Source organism: Lagenorhynchus albirostris, chromosome 15, assembly GCF_949774975.1.
Source record: "Lagenorhynchus albirostris chromosome 15, mLagAlb1.1, whole genome shotgun sequence".
Lineage (NCBI taxonomy): Eukaryota > Metazoa > Chordata > Mammalia > Artiodactyla > Delphinidae > Lagenorhynchus > Lagenorhynchus albirostris.
In genome coordinates, this window is record NC_083109.1 from 66,476,967 (window position 1) to 66,493,930 (window position 16,964).

The 16,964-nt window shown below is 47.9% G+C and overlaps 1 protein-coding gene across 2 annotated transcripts in view; it reads left to right on the forward strand.

Annotated features, from left to right (window-relative positions):
• Positions 1-16,964, forward strand: part of EEF2K (eukaryotic elongation factor 2 kinase) — a 62,190-nt gene extending 45,226 nt beyond the window's left edge. Inside the window, exons 13-18 of one of the 2 annotated variants that reach the window (XM_060122359.1) lie at positions 452-514; positions 1,967-2,101; positions 2,235-2,423; positions 7,933-8,057; positions 11,474-11,652; positions 13,387-16,964. In XM_060122359.1, coding sequence (XP_059978342.1) covers positions 452-514; positions 1,967-2,101; positions 2,235-2,423; positions 7,933-8,057; positions 11,474-11,652; positions 13,387-13,496 — 801 coding nt within the window. In that variant the 3' untranslated portion in view covers positions 13,497-16,964. The remainder of the gene's footprint in view (positions 1-451; positions 515-1,966; positions 2,102-2,234; positions 2,424-7,932; positions 8,058-11,473; positions 11,653-13,386) is intronic. The other variant, XR_009535060.1, reaches the window with a different exon arrangement.

Here is a 16,964-nt window from a genome sequence, read left to right on the forward strand (position 1 = left end):
TCCTGGTGAGGGTGGTCTTAGGCAGTATCAGCCGTTTAGAGCTTTGGCCAAGTGCCAAAATGGCGCATGCGCATTACAGGCAGTCTTGCCGGGGGGGCCTCTGGTCTCGGCTTTGTTACTGCGAATATGTAGAGACAGGCGATGGGGGCTTTGGCTAAGCGAAGCCCTTGGCTCAGTTTTCTTGGTGCCTGTCTGCTGGGATCCTGTGCCTTTGAGTCGGTTCCGTCCGTGCACATGGTGAGAGCGAGAGGGAGGCTGCGGCTGCCCCAGCACATCAGTCCTGCCTGTTACCCAGCATCCCCTCTGCTTGGCAGACGGAGGTGTCAGCTTCCTGAGGCGCCGAGCCAGTTCCCTGAGGAGGGTCCCCTGGGAGGGCTGGACCAGTTCCCCAGGAGGAGGTTCTTGGGAGGAAGGCTGCTCTTTGGATCACTCTAATCTATGTCTCCATCAGGGCCACTCAAACGGTAACCGGAGGTATGAGTCGGACGAAGACAGCCTGGGCAGCTCGGGACGGGTAATGTGCCCCCAGGAATCCTCGTCGTGGCTGCGTGCTTGCCTTTTTCAGACTCTGTTTCTGTTTCTTCCCCCTCACGTCATCTCACTTCTGCCTGCCCAGGTGCTCCACATGTCTCCTAAAGGACGATTTTGCAAAGGAGCCAATCCCCTCGGCAAATACTTTTTGAGCTCCTGGGTGTGACGCTGCGGGATCAGCGGGGAGAATTAGAGAAGATCAGGACGGCCTGTCCTGGAGGCTTCAGCTCACAGCGCCTTCCAGTATACGTTAATTTACGTCTAGGGAGTTCCCTGGTGGCCTAGTGGTTAGAATTCCGGGCTTTCATTGCCGTGGCCCGGGTTCAATCCCTGGTTGGGGAAGTTCGCACAAGCTGCGTGGTGCAGCCCCCAAAAATTTAATTTTTGCAGCCACCCACTGAGACAGGCTAATGTTATTCATCCTCTTTTGATGTATGAGAAAAAGGGAGTCTTAAGCGACTCTCCCCAGGTTACCCGGCTAATAGTTGGAAGAAGTATCTCAGGTGATTATCATCAGGCCGGTGTGGGAAAGACCACCCTCCTAAATGCTCTTCTCTAGCTGACTCGGAACCACATTTTGAACCTCTCACCCTCCAGCCTTTGCTAAGGCGAGTCTCTCTCCTGCCTGCAAGGTCCTTCCTCCCCTGTGGTCATACCTCCTCAGGCCTGTCTGCTCTCCCAGGCTGGACCCCAGTGGCACCTTCTCCAGGAGCCTTCCCTGATCCCCGGGGCAGGCTTGACTCCTGCCGCTTCCAGAACACATTATTTATTACGCAGTATTTCCTTACCACAGGGTATTTCTCAGTCGGGTCAAGGCCACAGCGTGGTGCGGAGGCAGGGTCGTTCGATCCCAGCACCACTGACATTCTGGGCTGGGTCATTCTTTTTTGTGGAGGATGCCCTGTGCATGGTAGGCTGTTTAGTGTGCGTACACACAGACATACACGCACAGCAGCCTGGCTCTGTCCTGCGAGAACTTTGGACAGGGGTGTTTTTAGCTGGGAAACGTAGTGTGTTTTCTAAGCCCATCTCCTGAAGCACCCTGTGGATGCACAGGGAAAGCACAGTGGATTTGCTGCCAGGTCTGAAGTGAGGCTCTTCTGGTGCCTTGTGTGGGGAGCTGGCAGAGGAGCAGCTCAGGGTCGAAACTCCCCGACCTAAGTCAGATGGATAAGTGAGGAGACACTTCTTTGAACTGCTGCAGTGCAGTGTGCTAGCCTTTGTGTCCTGTTGCTACCTGTTGCTTGTGTCCCTCAGTGCCCACAAGCTGGCATAATTCAAGTGACTGGAAATGGAGCCGGGTTTGTCCAGGAAAACTTGACACCGCACAGGTCCGCGCCCCTTAACTCGCCAGGCCGACTTTCACAGCTGGGAGGGTGCGTCCATCCCCAGCCCCTCGCTTCTCTGGCCTGTAACTGCCCGGTCCTCCCTTCAGGTCTGTGTGGAGAAGTGGAATCTCCTCAACTCCTCCCGTCTCCACCTGTCGAGGCCTTCAGCCGTGGCCCTGGAAGTGCAGAGGCTCAACGCTCTGGACCTTGAGAAGAGAATCGGGAAGTCCATTTTGGGGAAGGTATGGTGATGCCCTCTCTGCATTAACCCGGCGCCTCCCCCAAGAGTCGCTCCCTCCCCCAGGCTGGCTGGGAGGCCCTCGGCCGCGGCCGTGGCCTCCAGGCAGCCAGGCCCACCTGCCGTCTGTGTGGCAGGTCCATCTGGCCATGGTGCGCTACCATGAGGGCGGGCGCTTCTGCAAGAAGGACGAGGAGTGGGACCGGGCGTCGGCGATCTTCCACCTGGAGCAGGCGGCCGACCTCGGCGAGCTGGAGGCCATCGCAGGCCTGGGACTCATGTACTCGCAGCTGCCCCACCACATCCTGGCGGACGTCTCTCTGAAGGTGAGGGGGGCGGGGGTTCAGGCAACCCATCACCCTTTGCTCCCTGGGTTTACGCCTCAGAAATTTCCCGAGCATCAGTTTGGGACCAGGCACTTCCAAGTTAGTTGACGCTGATAGAATTGGTCTCTGGCCTTGGGGACTGAGTGGAAGGTGACAGTCACATTCCCAGGCAATTGTGACGTTGTGCGGCGGGAGAAGCAGAAGATGCTACTGCAGATAAATGAGGAAGGGCCGCAGCTGGGGTTTCTTGATTGGCAGTTGCAGCTCTGTCCCTAGTGGCTAGAGCAGACCTGGCACACACTAGATAATCAGCATTCGTTTGTGGAACGAATGAATGAAGTGATCCCTAGGGTAGACCTGCGGGCCCAGTGGAGTCAGCCAGGCAGAGTGGGGGGGGGGAATGTGGGCAGAGGGGACAGCGCGGGCCCAGGCCCTGGGGAGACAGGAGGCGATCAGTGCGGCTGGAGTGTGGAGCGTGAAGACAAGGTGCAGGAGATGAGGCTGGAGAGGGGCCCGGGCAGGATGGGTGTGATGGGAATCCGTGAGGGTGTCTGCTCCCTCATCACTCCCCTGGTCCGTGGGCACAGCGGACAGGACCTGACGTGGCCTAGGGAGTGTGATCCTTTCCTTAGAGAAGTTGAGAGGCCCCTGGTGTGCACATGCTCCCAGCATAAAAGTCTCCAGCTCTCTGTCACGTGGGCCAGGCTTGCAGCCAGACAAGGCTGGGCTTGGTGTGGGCACAGGGCACCAGCCCTGCTCTGTGAGCCTCACCATGGCCCAGCAGGTTGGGGGGTCTCAGAAGAGTGTGGAAAGGCACCCAAAAGTCCTTGATTTTTTTAAAATAGTTAATACAGTCATGTGACTAAACGTTTTTTTAATGTGAAAAGGTTTACAGTGAAAAATCTCCCTCCCACCTTTTCCTCCACCTTCTCATTCTCCTGATAACAGGTAACCATCATTATTAGGTTCTCACATGTAATTCCAAGAGGGTATTCATTTCCTAGGGCTGCCATAACTAAGAACCACAAACTGGGGGGCTTAAAACAACAGAAATTCATTTACACGGTTCTAGAGGCTAGAAGTCCAAAATCAGTGTGTTGACAGGCCATGATCTTCTAGCTTCTAGTGACTGGAGGCAATCTTGGGTGTTCCTTGGTCTATAGGTACATCACTCCAATCTCTGTTTCCATCTTCACATGGCCTTTTTTCTGTGTGTGTGTCTCTGTGTCTCTTTTCTTACGAAGACACCAGTCCTATGGAGTTTAGGGCCCACCCTACTCCAGTCTGCCCTCATCTTCACTAGTTACGTCTGTCTGTTTGGAAAGACCCTATTTCTGCAGTGTCCTGCAGACTTTTCCCCTCAGTGCTGTAGAGACAGCTTCCTCATTCTTTCTGACAGCTGAGTAACATTCCATGGTACAGGTACTTTATTTAAACTGTGCCCTGTTGATGGACACTTGGGTTGGTTCCATTCTTATGATATCTCAAAACTTGCTGCAGTGACCAGACTTGGACATATGAAGTTGAACCGTTTTTGTAGGTCATGAGGGTAGAATATTGGCAGTTTCATATGGTTCAGTCAGATACATCCTTTGGCGTGCGGTCAGGGATAACTTACAGCCATTTTTATTTCCTGTTTTAGATGGTGAAGGGCAGGCTTGGTTGGGGGAGGGGATTTTGACAGGCAGATGATTTGTTCCTCTTTCTCTCGTCTCCGTGCTCCCTGAGGAGTGGACTGAATATATCTCATTTAGCCAGTGGTGTGCTGATAAATGCTTAACAACTGGCTCTTGCAGGTGGGGAGGGAATGTTTGCACATATATGTATGTACGTTTATTATACATCTACTTGTAAGTTTATTATACATTTAGTGATATAAGGAGCGTGGAGCATACAGTTTACAAATCATAAAACTATTGTGAATTCTATATAGTCGATAGATCCTCACAGACTTCCGTTGCTAATTTTTGTGGAACTCATGTCTGTAGCCCAGCTTTGGTTGCAGCTGATGGAGGCATGAAGTTCTGACGTTAGATACTGGTTGATACTTTCACTTACTTTAGTGAGTAAGATGAAAGTGAAATAAGCAAGTCCTTTGTCAGAGTTGGAACTTCATTTATTTGCTGCTGATACGAGCAACTTCTTTGCTGAATCAGACGATAGTTTTAAATACTGAAGAATGTTTCTCCAGTTTCTTGTGCTAGTCACAATGTAATGGCTACAGACACGGCACACTTGCAAATTAGTCTGCATTATTAATATTTTTTGCCATCTCGTGGTATAACTGCTTCTACCATGGCCAATGTGCAAGCACTAAGATGACATCGCCGAGCACGGAGTTGGAGGAAATGCACCACAGCACACCATTTCCACGTAGCATTTCCATCATGAAGATTCCACAGACTGGTGGTTCTCCACCAGTCATTTTGCCTCCCCCTTCTCCAGGGGACACTTGGCAGTGTCTGGAGACATCTTTGGTTGTCACAGCTCTGGGAGCGCAACTGGCATCTAGTGGGTAGAGGGCAGGCATGCTGCCAAACATCTACCACGCACAGGACAGTCCCTGCAACACAGAATTATGTCATCTAAAATGCCAGTAGTGCCAGGGTTGAGAAGCCCTGCAATAGATATAAATAACCTCAAGAGGACAGACAACAGTAAAACAGTAAAATAGTTAGGAAGTGATGAGCTTTGGGTATTTGTTACCTTTCATTTAATTGTAAGTTTACGTAATTTAATTTCTAATAATGGCTGTGTTTTACGACTGGCTTGCTTTCACATCGGTTCTCACAAGCCTGCAGAGCCGGCTCCAGCGTACCCACTGCGTTTGGCCTGTTCTCCCAGCATCTGGCACAGAGAGGACACTCAGAAGGGTTTGAGGCCTGAATAAAGGAATGCCAGGGTCCAGGATGAGTGGTTAGGGGCCAGGACTGGGGAGACCACTCTCGCTGAGACTCCCTGGTAACTCTCCCTGTGATCTCAGGCTGTTTGCACCAGCTGCACCCGAGCACCTTTGTAAAGGGATGTAGAAGCTATTTCGGTTTTCTCATCTGCAGGTGTCCCAAAGGCCTTTCCCTCCAGGACAGAATCTGGCAGCAAAGAAAACCATGGCCACATGCCCTGAAAGGCTGCTGGCCCATCTCCCGCTTTCCCCAAAGCCCCCATTCTTAGGACCTTTTCCTGTTGTCTTGCTAAGACATTCGTTTATCCAGCACATGCTTTTTGAGTATCTCCTACACTCTGGGCACCGTCCTAGGTTCTTATTCACAACAGCAAACTTTTCAGGCAGATAAGGTTGTAATACAGATAATAATTAACAAATGAAAATATTTCCAACAGAAGTAAAAATAACTGACCTTTATTGAGCACTGCCTGTGCCAAGCATTGTTCTTAAGTGCTGGGGGGAAATTGTGACAGAGAGTGAGATCAGGAGGGACTGGATACGGGCTTCCCTGGTGGCGCAGGGGTTAAGAGTCTGCCTGCCAGTGCAGGGGACACGGGTTCGAGCCCTAGTCCGGCAAGATCCCACATGCCATGGAGCAACTAAGCCCCTGTGCCACAACGACTGAGCCTGCGCTCTAGAGCCCGCGAGCCGCAACTGCTGAGCCCGTGCACCACAACTACTGAAGCCCACGTGCCTGGAGCCCATGCTCCGCAACAAGAGAAGCCGCCACAATGAGAAGCCCGCGCACCGCAAGGAAGACCCAACGCAGCCAAAAATAAAAACAAATAAATTTAAGAAAAAAGAGTGGATAGGCCTCTTGTTATTAGGACGCTGATTCCAGCTGCAAGAGAGCCTGGGAAATGTAGTTTTTAGCTGGTTAGCCATGTGCCAGCAAAAATATGGCAGAGGAGAATGCATATGGCAGACAACTGGGAGTCCCAGCCACACTCCTTGAATCCTGAAGGTCGAGAAGGGCCTCATAGGCTGATAGGAGGGCTTTGGATTTGTCTCCGAGTGAGATAGGAAGTCTTAGAGCAGCTTTGGTAGAGTAACATGACCTGACCTGGGCTTAAAGCATCTCTCTGGATGGATATCGGAGAAGCAGGATGGAAGCGGGTGGGAATGTAGAGTAGTGCAGCCACTGTGGGAAACAGCTCCTCAAAAGGCTAAACATAGAGTTATACGTGACCCAGCAATTCTACTCCTAGGTATATATATCCCCCCAAAAGAAAAACATACATCCATACAAAAACTATGCACACAGATGTTCATAGCAGCATTATTCATAATAGCCAAACGGTGGGAACAACCCAGATAGCCGTCACCTGATGACTGATGAACAGATAAACAAATTGTGAGACATTCACACAATGGAATGTTATTTGGCCATAAAAGAGAATGAAACACTGATAGAAGCTGTATGAATGAACCTTGAAAACTTTATCCCAGGGCTTCCCTGGTGGCACAGTGGTTAAGAATCCGCCTGCCAATGCAGGGGACACGGGTTCGAGCCCTTGTCTGGGAAGATTCTCACATGCCGCAGAGCAACTAAGCCTGTGCGCGACAACTACTGAGCCTGCGCTCTAGAGCCCACGAGCCACAACTACTGAAGCCCGCGCGCCTAGTAGAGCCCATGCTCTGCAACAAGAGAAGCCACTGCAATGAGAAGCCCACGAACCGCAACAAAGAGTAGCCCCCGCTTGCTGCAACTAGAGGAAGCCCGCGCGCAGCAGCGAAGACCCAATGCAGCCAAAAATAAATAAATTTATTAAAAAAAAATTTACGCCAAGTGAAAAAAGCCAGTCACACTAAACCACATGCTTTTTGTTTTGTTTTGTTTTTTGGCTGAGCCAAGCGGCACGTGAGATCCTAGTTCCCTGACCAGGGATCGGACCTGCGCCCCTTGCAAGGGGAGCGCAGATTCTTAACCACTGAACTGCCAGGGAAGTCCATAGACCACATGTTATATGATTACATTTATATAAAATGTCCAGAGTAGGGAAATCTCTAGAAACAGCATGTAGATTAGTGGTTGCCTAGGGCTGGGTGGGATGGAACAATTGGGAGGTAATGGTAGGGGGTATGGTGTTTTGAATCCTTCTTGGCTTGATGAAAATATTCTGAAATTGATTATGGTGCTGGTTGCACAATCTGTGATTATACTAAGAACTATCGAGTTGTACGCTTTAAATGAGTGAGTTGTATGTTATGTGAATTATATCTCAATAAAGGTGCTAAAAAATGTAAAAAGAATTGGAAGCAGGGAGCCCCTGCTGGAGGCGAGAGATGATGTGGTCTCTGGAGGAATCAGAGCAGATAGAGGAGAGCGAGCGGGAGTGAGCTAAGCTTCCATTTCTCCCTGCCTGATGGGAACCCCCGAGAGCTCTTTGCAGCAGGGGAAGCCCTGTTCTCTTTCTCACGATGCGCAATTCTACAGCAGCCCCAGCCTGGAGCTCTCAAAACAATTCAAGAAACAGGGAAAAGATTGATGAGTGAGATCCTGGCAGCCCCTCCCGTGTAAGCCTCATTTCCTTTTCTCTCCCTGTCTTTGGTTTGTGTTAACAGGAGACAGAAGAGAATAAAACCAAAGGATTTAATTACTTACTGAAGGCAGCTGAAGCTGGCGACAGACAGTCCATGATCTTGGTGGCACGAGCCTTTGACACTGGCCAGAACCTCAGCCCAGACAGGTACTGTGGCCATGGCTCAGGTGACACTGGTGGGAACCTGGGCTGCAGGTGGGAGCTTCCCCTCCGGTGTTAGGACAGACCTGAGTTCCAGATGTGGCTCCCCTGAGTACCAGCCCAGTGACCATGGGCAAGTAGTTTTACCTCCTTGGCCTCAGTTTCTTCACTGTGTAAAATGGAAACGATTATAGAACCTGCATCCTAGGGTGGTTGTGTCTCATTGTATGAGGGTTAAATGAGATGCTGCCTTTAATCCTCACTGTGCCTGGCACATACAGTGAGAGATAAATGGCATCTTAGCCATTTCATGTAAAGATTTGCCTGAGAAAGAGTTTGAAAGGATATGTAGCATCAGGTCCAGAGTGGTGGTCCTTAGATGGTAGAATTAGGGGTGATTTTAATTGATTCTTCCTACTTTTTTTTTATTCCTACTATTTTTCACTTCTGAGAGGGAGGGGAGGGAAGGAAGCAAGCTTCAGGGGAGTTCAAGCCTGGTGTGAGTTTTCCAGAGCGGTTTTAAGACTCCTGATGGCTACAGCCCTGCAGGTGTCAACAGCTTTTCGGTTATCCCTCTGGCAGGGGTGCCAGGACTGGACTCTGCGGTGGGAAGAGAGGAGAATGGCAGCTTCATCTCGGCTCTTTGGCTTGGCCAGTGGGAGGTCCCAGAAGTCCAGGAGCAGAGGACGGTTGGGGGAATTGAACTCTTAGCGGGACCCATTGCTCACCCTCTGTGGCTCCCAGTGGATCTCGGCTTCCCCCTGTTGTCCTCAGGCGCAGGGAGCAGGGTGGGCACCTTCATTGTCTAAACCTCCAGGATGGGGGCGGTTTGGCAGTTCCCTCCTCTGTGGGGAGGTAAACAAAACAGACACGACACAATTGTGTCCGATCAAATGCCAACATCTGTGGTGCCCATTGAGTGCAGTGGGGAAGCACCACCGCATGGGTGTGGGGAGCTGGAGCTGGGCATTGAATATCTGTATCTGAGGCCCTTAAAAAAAATCTTTGCTGTATGTGTTTTCTCTTTATGTCCTCTGTCTACTTTCTCTTTTTAATTTGAGACAATAGGTTTTTTGGTTTTGATTTGTAAGAATTATATATATATATATATGTATTCCCACCACCACCACCACCATGTGGCATGCAGGATCTTAGTTCCCCAACCAGGGGTTGAACCCATGCCCCCCTGCAGTGGAAGCGTGGAGTCCTAACCACTGGACCACCAGGGAATTCCCTGTTGAAAATTTTAATATATTAAGACTGTTAACTCTGGTATATGAGTTGGCTTTTAAAAAATTTTCTGAGATGGCTACCAAAAAAAAAAAAAGATAGTGTTAAATTTTTTTAAAAAAAGAAAAAAAAAGGCTTCCCTGGTGGTCCTTTGGTTAAGACTCCGCGCTTCCACTGCAGGGAGCATGGGTTCGATCCTCGGTGTGGGAAGTTCCGCATGCCGCAAGGTGTGGCCAAAAAAAAAGAGAGCTGGCTATCATAGATTTGGGGGGGGCAGGGGATGGCACATGTGCCACACAATGACCATTGTTTATTGGGTCTGGGGACATGCTGGTTTTTAATATTTTGTAGTTAAATCTATCAAGATTTTCTTCTATAGCTTCTGCTATAGTCTTTTTCTTACTCTTCCTCATTCCAACCAGCTCCAGCCTCTTCCATTCAGGGAGCATTAATTGAGGGTCAGCTATTTGCATTTTAAGGGGTTTTGACCCCCTTAGAAGTTACCATCTAATAGGACAAGGAAAAGTCATTGGAAATTGCAAGGCAGGGTAGACATGCTCATAACCGCTGGGTGCAGAGCTGGGTAGGGGTGGGTGGGGAGAGAGTAGGCCCTTTCCCTCCTTTTACATTTAATGTGTTGGGGGGATTCTGCCTTGCCCTTCAAGACTGGGGAGGGTCAGAGCTGAAAGAAGTGAGATCATGTAGTTCAGTGGCTTCCAATCCACTGTTAAAACCCTGGTATTTTGGGTGTGTCACCAGTAATTTTCAAATAACTTCCCTTTTTTATAAAATAAAATGGAGTCAGGGTTATCTCCTGACACCATCCTAGCCAGCCACTTCAACAGACATTTAGAGAGGCTGTGCTGTTTGCCAGGCCCTGGGAATGCAGCAGCGAATAGAACAGACAAGGTCCCTACCTTCCTGGGGCTTATGTTCTAGTCAGGGAAACCATAATAAGCAAGTAAGTAGGTAAACAGGAGATGAACAGATTGAGGTAATTATAAGAAATAGGGTGTTTGGGGACAGCATCTCTGAAGAAGTTGAGCTGAGGTTGGAGAGGTGAGGAGCCAGGTATGGGAAGAGTTGAAGGAAGGACGTTCTAAGCAGAGGGAGCAGCAGGTGCAAAAGCCGACAGGAGCTGGCGTGTTCGGGGAGGAGAACGTGACCCAACGAGCCGGGCATGGGAGGAGGTTGACAGGAGCTAAGACCGGAGGGTAGAGCCAGGTCCATATATATATATATATAGCTGTTGCTCCTGGAACGTTTCATGAGGCCCATAGACCTTCTTCTCTGTGTCTCTCTTTGCTCCTTCCTGATGCACTCTAAATAGTTACTCACATGTTTGGTAATATGCATTAGTACACCCCAAGGAAAAGAGCCCACTGCCCTGTTTGCTCTTTATTCTGTATTGTTCAGATTCAGCTGGAACTTGAATTCAGCATATGCCCTTGGTGGTTTGGCCATTCATGTGCTGCAGTAGGAGAAAGGGTTGAGGGTAGAGGGCAGAGCCAGAAGAGGGAAGTCAGCTCTTCCGGGTAAACTGCATTTGCTGGAGTAGAGCTAGAGCTGGCCGGAAGAGGCAGAGCAGAAGATGGGGCTCAATGACTGCTGTGAGAAGGTTCTGGAGGCCTCGACAGAGTCCCCCACCCACCTTCTCTCCTGTGTGAGTCACAGGGCAAATTGGCTGGGATACCAGCCACTGCTAATGCAAAATTCACCCATACGGTGATTTTTTTTTTATTTTTGCCTCACCATGCGGCTTTCAGGACCTTAGTTCCACGACCAGAGACTGAACCTGGGCCACGGCAGTGAAAGTGCTGAGTCCTAATCACTGGACCACCAGGGAATTCCCATAGGGTGATTTTGTGCAAATGAGGAAAATGTTCCCCTTCTTCAAGATGCTCTACTTCCATCTGTTGGAAAATTGTTGTACTATCCCAATTTTTTTGGAAAATTGTTGTACTATCCCAATTTTTTTTAGGGAAAACTGCTTGACCACTATTGTAATAAATATGTAAATCTACAATGTAAATGACACCATTTAGATGTGGTGGCATTGGGTCCTATGGGTCCTGAGTCAGAGGTGGTGACCCCATAGGGATTCCTGACTTACCCTTCCTGCTGATGGGCCTCCTCCTTCCTGCCTTGCTGCTATGGTAACTTCCCTCTTTTCCTCTGTGTCTCTTGGCAAGGTCCCAAAGCTGGCCAGAGGCTCTACTCTGGTACAACACTGCCCTGGAGACGACTGACTGTGATGAAGGTGGGGAGTATGATGGGATGCACGATGAGCCCCGGTACCTGCTGCTGGCCAGGGAGGCAGAGATGCTGTTCACAGGCGGCTGCGGGCTGGAGAAGAACCCGCAGAGATCAGGTAGGGCCTGGCAGACCTGCCCCTGGGGTGGGACGGTGCTAGACAGTGAGAGACGTAATTCCTGTCTCGCTGGGAGTTACAACAACATGCAAGACTGAGTCTCTTCTTTCAGTTCTGGTTGGGAGAAAGATTTGTACTGGCCCTGTATTTTTGCCAGGCTGGATACCCGTATAATGCAGGCTTAGAAGGGGACTTTATGCAGTTGGTATGCAGACGAACATTTTTATATTTTAATAGTCAAATATTAGGAGTTTGGGAGGTTTGTTTTTAATTCACAAATTGAGCTGGCATTTTCATAACATAAAATTCAACATTTTAAAGTGTAAAGTTCAGTGGGTTTTAGTATATTCACAGTATGATGCCATCATCAGCACTACCTAATTCCAGAACATTGCCATTACGCCAGAACGAAACCTGGTACCTGTTAGCAGCGACTTCCTATTTCCCCCTCCCTCCATCCCTGGCAACCACTAACCTACTTTTCATCTTTATAGATTTACTTATTCTGGTCATTTCATATAAATGGGATCGTATAATAGGTGACCTTTTGTGTCTTGGCTTCTTTCAGGGTTCATTCATGTTGTAGCATGTATCAGTACTTTATTCCTTTTTATTGCTGAATAATCTTCCATTGTATAGATACTACATTTTGTTTATACATTCATCAGTTGATTCACACTTTTATATATATATGAAATATATATATGTGTATTTATTTTTAAATTTTTTTATTTTGGGGCTGCATTGGGTCTTCGTTGCTGCATGCGGGCTTTCTCTAGTTACGATGAGCGGGGGCTACTCTTCCTTGCAGCGCGTGGGCTTCTCATTGCGGTGGCTTCTTTTGTTGCAGAGCACAGGCTCTAGGGACGCAGGCTTCAGTAGTTGCAGCACACGGGCTCAGTAGTTGTGGTGTGCGGGCTCTAGGGTGCGTGGACTTCAGTAGTTGTGGCGTGCAGGCTCAGTAGTTGTGGCTCGCGGACTCCAGAGTGCAGGCTCAGTAGTTGTGCATGGGCTTAGTTGCTCCGCGGCATGTGGGATCTCCCCAGACCAGGGATTGAACCTGTGTCCCCTGCATTGGCAGGTGGATTCTTACCACTGCACCACCAGGGAAGTCCCTATATGTATTTTTTTAAATAACATGATAGACATACTGAGCTCCTGATTTCACAAGTATAGGATGAGGCTAAGTTTAAAAGTTATTTTTTAAGGTGGTGTAACAAAATCAAGCAAATAATACTGCAACTCTACAATCCTTTATTTGAAACTTCTAAATCCAAAAAGCTCTGAAAACCAAGTGTTTTTATATGTTTTGCACAAATTCATTTGGTGGCAAAACCTGTCCAGAATTGACGTGAGGTTGTTCATAATTTTTATTTCTTATACTTTATCTTTTCTACTTTCATATATTCCCAATTTGCCCTGTAAAAGCCCTCAGCCTGATTCTCATTGGCTCAGTTGGAATCACCTACCCATCCCTAAACCAATCACTGTGCTTATTGAGATGGCTTACTCTGATTGGCTGTGCCTAAATGTGGACCACTCCCTGTGGCCTGGTGGGGAATGAGAAAGTGCTTTGATTGGCCAGGCTTGAATCACATGCCCACCCAGAGCCCCAACCAGGTTATGTGGAGGGAGAGGCAAGAAAGGGTAACCTCAGGGCGATCTTCTAGAGAGGGGGTCGGGGACACTGGGTGGCAAAAATAACAGGTGCTTCACCCCTTCACTTTCTTTCAGGCGACTTGTACACCAAGGCAGCCGAGGCAGCAATGGAAGCCATGAAGGGCCGGCTGGCCAACCAGTACTACGAGAAAGCTGAGGAGGCCTGGGCACAGATGGAGGAATAGCTTGCTGGAAAAATCACTGCCAGCCAGTCGCAAGCTAAAGGGCTAGGAGTGGGGGAAAGAAAAAGACTTCTTTACTTATTTAGGGTTGTTTTGGGGCCGGAGGAGGCAAATATTTTTAGTGTGTTGTAAATCAACTTTTGTATTTTATTGTTGACTCTTGAAAATGTCTTTGCTACCAGTGGAGACACTGCAGCTGTCCCCTAGGGCAGCATTTTGGGGGAGGGGGATTGAAAAAGCAGCCTAATGAACCAACATATCTCTCTGAGGTTCTTCTTCTGTGTTTTGTTGTTGTTATTGTTGGTTTTTGTCATGAGATGTAAGAAAATGTATCTTTTCTCCCCTGGATGGAAAATACTAAGGCTTTGCTCATCAGCCTTTCCAGGCTGGGCTGAAATCTCAGGACCACAGAGCCTGTGTTTCCTGAGTAAGGATGCAATGGGGGTACAGTAGAGCTGCACGTTAACTTTCCATGGGGCATGTAGTGTCGTGACTTAGTGCAAAGCCTTCTTAGAGCATTTGTAAGTGTGCTGGCGTTTTTTGGTGGATGTGAGACTGTACATCACCCAGGCCCCCTTCTACCATGGGGGAAGACCCGCACACTGTTTTATTTTTTTGGGGGGGAATCTTAGTTCCCCAGTCAGGAATTGAACCCCAGCCCTCAGCAGTGAAAGTGCCATGTCCTAACCACTGGCCCACCAGGGAATTCCCATGTTTTCTAATCTTTTAGTTTAATGTCCTTCCTGAAATGCAGCTTATTTTCTGGAATACAGCCAAATTCCATTCTGAAGCATGCTGTCTACAGTGGGCTTTACAAAACAGGTTTGATTTTTCTATGCACACTTTCACTACCTCTAACTCCTGCATCAGCTACTGTGCACCTTTTTGGGTGCACCTCAGAGCTTTTACATGTAAGGACAGTGGCTTGGAAAGTTGGAGCCTGTCCTCCAAGCGGACATGTACCCTGCATTTCAGTGGCAGCATCCACAATATACTGAAGTACCCTTTGTACCGTGTTCCTCTGTATTTTCTTAGCACCTGGTGTTCTTATGAAGAATCCGCTCCCGAACCCCTGTCCTTGGCATTTTCTGCTTGAAGCTTTTGGTGATTTTCTTGTTTTTTGCAGCAGGATGCTTTCAGCAGCGGTCCCTTGAGATTTGTCTAAGCTGTTGGAGAATGAAAGGTCAAGAACTATAAACACTCATTAATTCCAGTGGTTTCCCCAGGGCCAGGCTATGGCTATCTGTATTTAATGAGCGTTCTCTTTAGAAGGAATTCAGATTTAACACCAGTTTGATTCCAGTTGGTGTTTCAAATAGCAAAGAAAACAGACTGCTTTGATCAACCCCAAGTGCTACTAAAGCAGCCTCTCTTCCTTTGTTTAAAAATGAAAACATAAAAAAAACAGAGCGTAACATACAAACCTTTTTTTTTTTTTTTTTGGCCGCACCACTCGGCTTGTGGAACTTAGTTCCCCGACCAGGGATTGAATCCGGTTCCTCCTGCAGTGGAAGCTCAGGGTCCTAACCACTGGGCCTCCAGGAAATTTCCATACAAACGATTCTTACCTGTTCATTAAGACAGGTGCTTTAGCATGTTAGTGTTAAGTACTGTGAAGTCATGACCCTGTGCATGCATTAGGTTCCAAAGTTCAGAGTGTGCCCTAAAGGAAAAATCAAGCAGAGTCAAAATTACCCTTGAAAAATCCTGTAGAGCACCTGTAAATGACAGTATCCCTGTTTTTGTATTTGGACTCATCACAACCAGTTTCCTTTAGAAGTTGGAACTGATCCCTTTTTCCCTTTGCACAGATCAAGTGGTTGGCTTGCCTTAAGTTGTTTGTGTGTTTTAAACCAGTGCATATAGTTAATTTGCATTTTAGAAGCAACTTTATTTTGACTTATCTCTTCAAAGGTGTCAAGCTTCATAAAATTCATGCTTTTGTTAGTTCAACCAGCCTCCTTGCTCTTTGAGATTTTATTATGCAAATCATTTATGTTCCCTGACTACCTGTCTCATTTCTTAGTTATATGTCAGTGCTTTCCTCTAACGCAGGTATCGGCAACTTTTTTGTAAAGGGCAAGATAGTAAATATTTTAGGCTTTGCGGGCCATGTGGTCTCTGTTGCAACTACTTAGCCCTGCTGTTGTAGTGCAGAAACATCGGTGACCGATACCTAAACGAATGAGCATGGCTGGCGTTCCAATAAAACTTTATTGACAAAACAGCCTGCCTGGGCTATAGTTTGCCAACCCCTGCTCTAATCCTGACTTAAGAGCTACTATATTAAACCCTGAGGGCAAGAGTCATCTCAATTTTTATTTTGGTCTCCAGTGCTTAAAAACAGTGCCTTAGCACAGAGTAGGCACTCAGTAAATTCATGAACAATGGAGAACCAGCCCTAGTCACAGCACTCACTCTTTGTGGCTCTGGTTCCTCCAACCGGTTAATGATTCCTTGTCTGGATTGGCTTGACCGGTCACCCCTGTAATTCCACCCACTCACATGGCCTTAATGTCAGGGCAGTCCCCTTCTGCAGGAGGCTGGGATAGCTAGGCAAATGCTTCTTTAAGGACCATTGAGAGCAAAATGATCTGCAAAATACTGAGATCCTTCTGAGCCAGCAGAACTTACTCCACTTTAAAAAGCTAGTTCTGTGCCTTCTGAAGCTGGTTAGGGCATCTTCTTTTTCCACAAATGCTAGGCATGCCAAAAAAAAAAAAGCAAAAAAACCCCAGGATATTCCAGCCCAACTGGGGAGCCATCAGAGACTCTTTTCAGGTGCAAGAAACAGGGGAAGGTCCAGGAGATCAGCAGAGTCGGGGATGTAATTTGCATCTTCAATCACAGATAGAGAATCCACGATTCTGAAAGGTAGACTCTTTCCAAGTACCCTGCTGGTTAGAGGCTAAGCTGGAGCTAGGATTTGAGAGCTGCTTTTATTTAGAGGATCCTGGGAATAAAATTTAAAGTTAAACTGGAGTGTAATGTCTCTTTCAGTTTTGCTGTAGGTTTAAAAAGAAAAAGAGCAGCCTTTATGGATGTAAGTAGGAAAAAATCTGTAACCCCTGTGCACCTGGATATCCTTATCCCCTCCTCCTCACCTGAGGCCCTGTGGGAATTTATCATCAAATGCGACGTTGATGAACCAAGCCAGGTAAATTACTGTTGTTGCTGTTTTAGTGACTTCATTTCCTTTCGTCCCAGCACATTTGTCTGCAGTACTAGACATGTTTTACAAATCAAAAATGTTTACACGAGTATATGCAGCTTGTGTGGGGGAAAGGAGACAAAATATGCATATTCTCTGCATTTGTGCCTGTTACTCACTTTTCTCATCTCTGCGGTACCCCTTTAACCTAGACAAGGTGGACACTGGGTGGACCCAGAGAAGTGGCTTGCATTATAGATTTATTTTTGCATATATATTGAGTTCCATTTTGCCTTTCCAAATAAAGTGGTTTCTTTCTT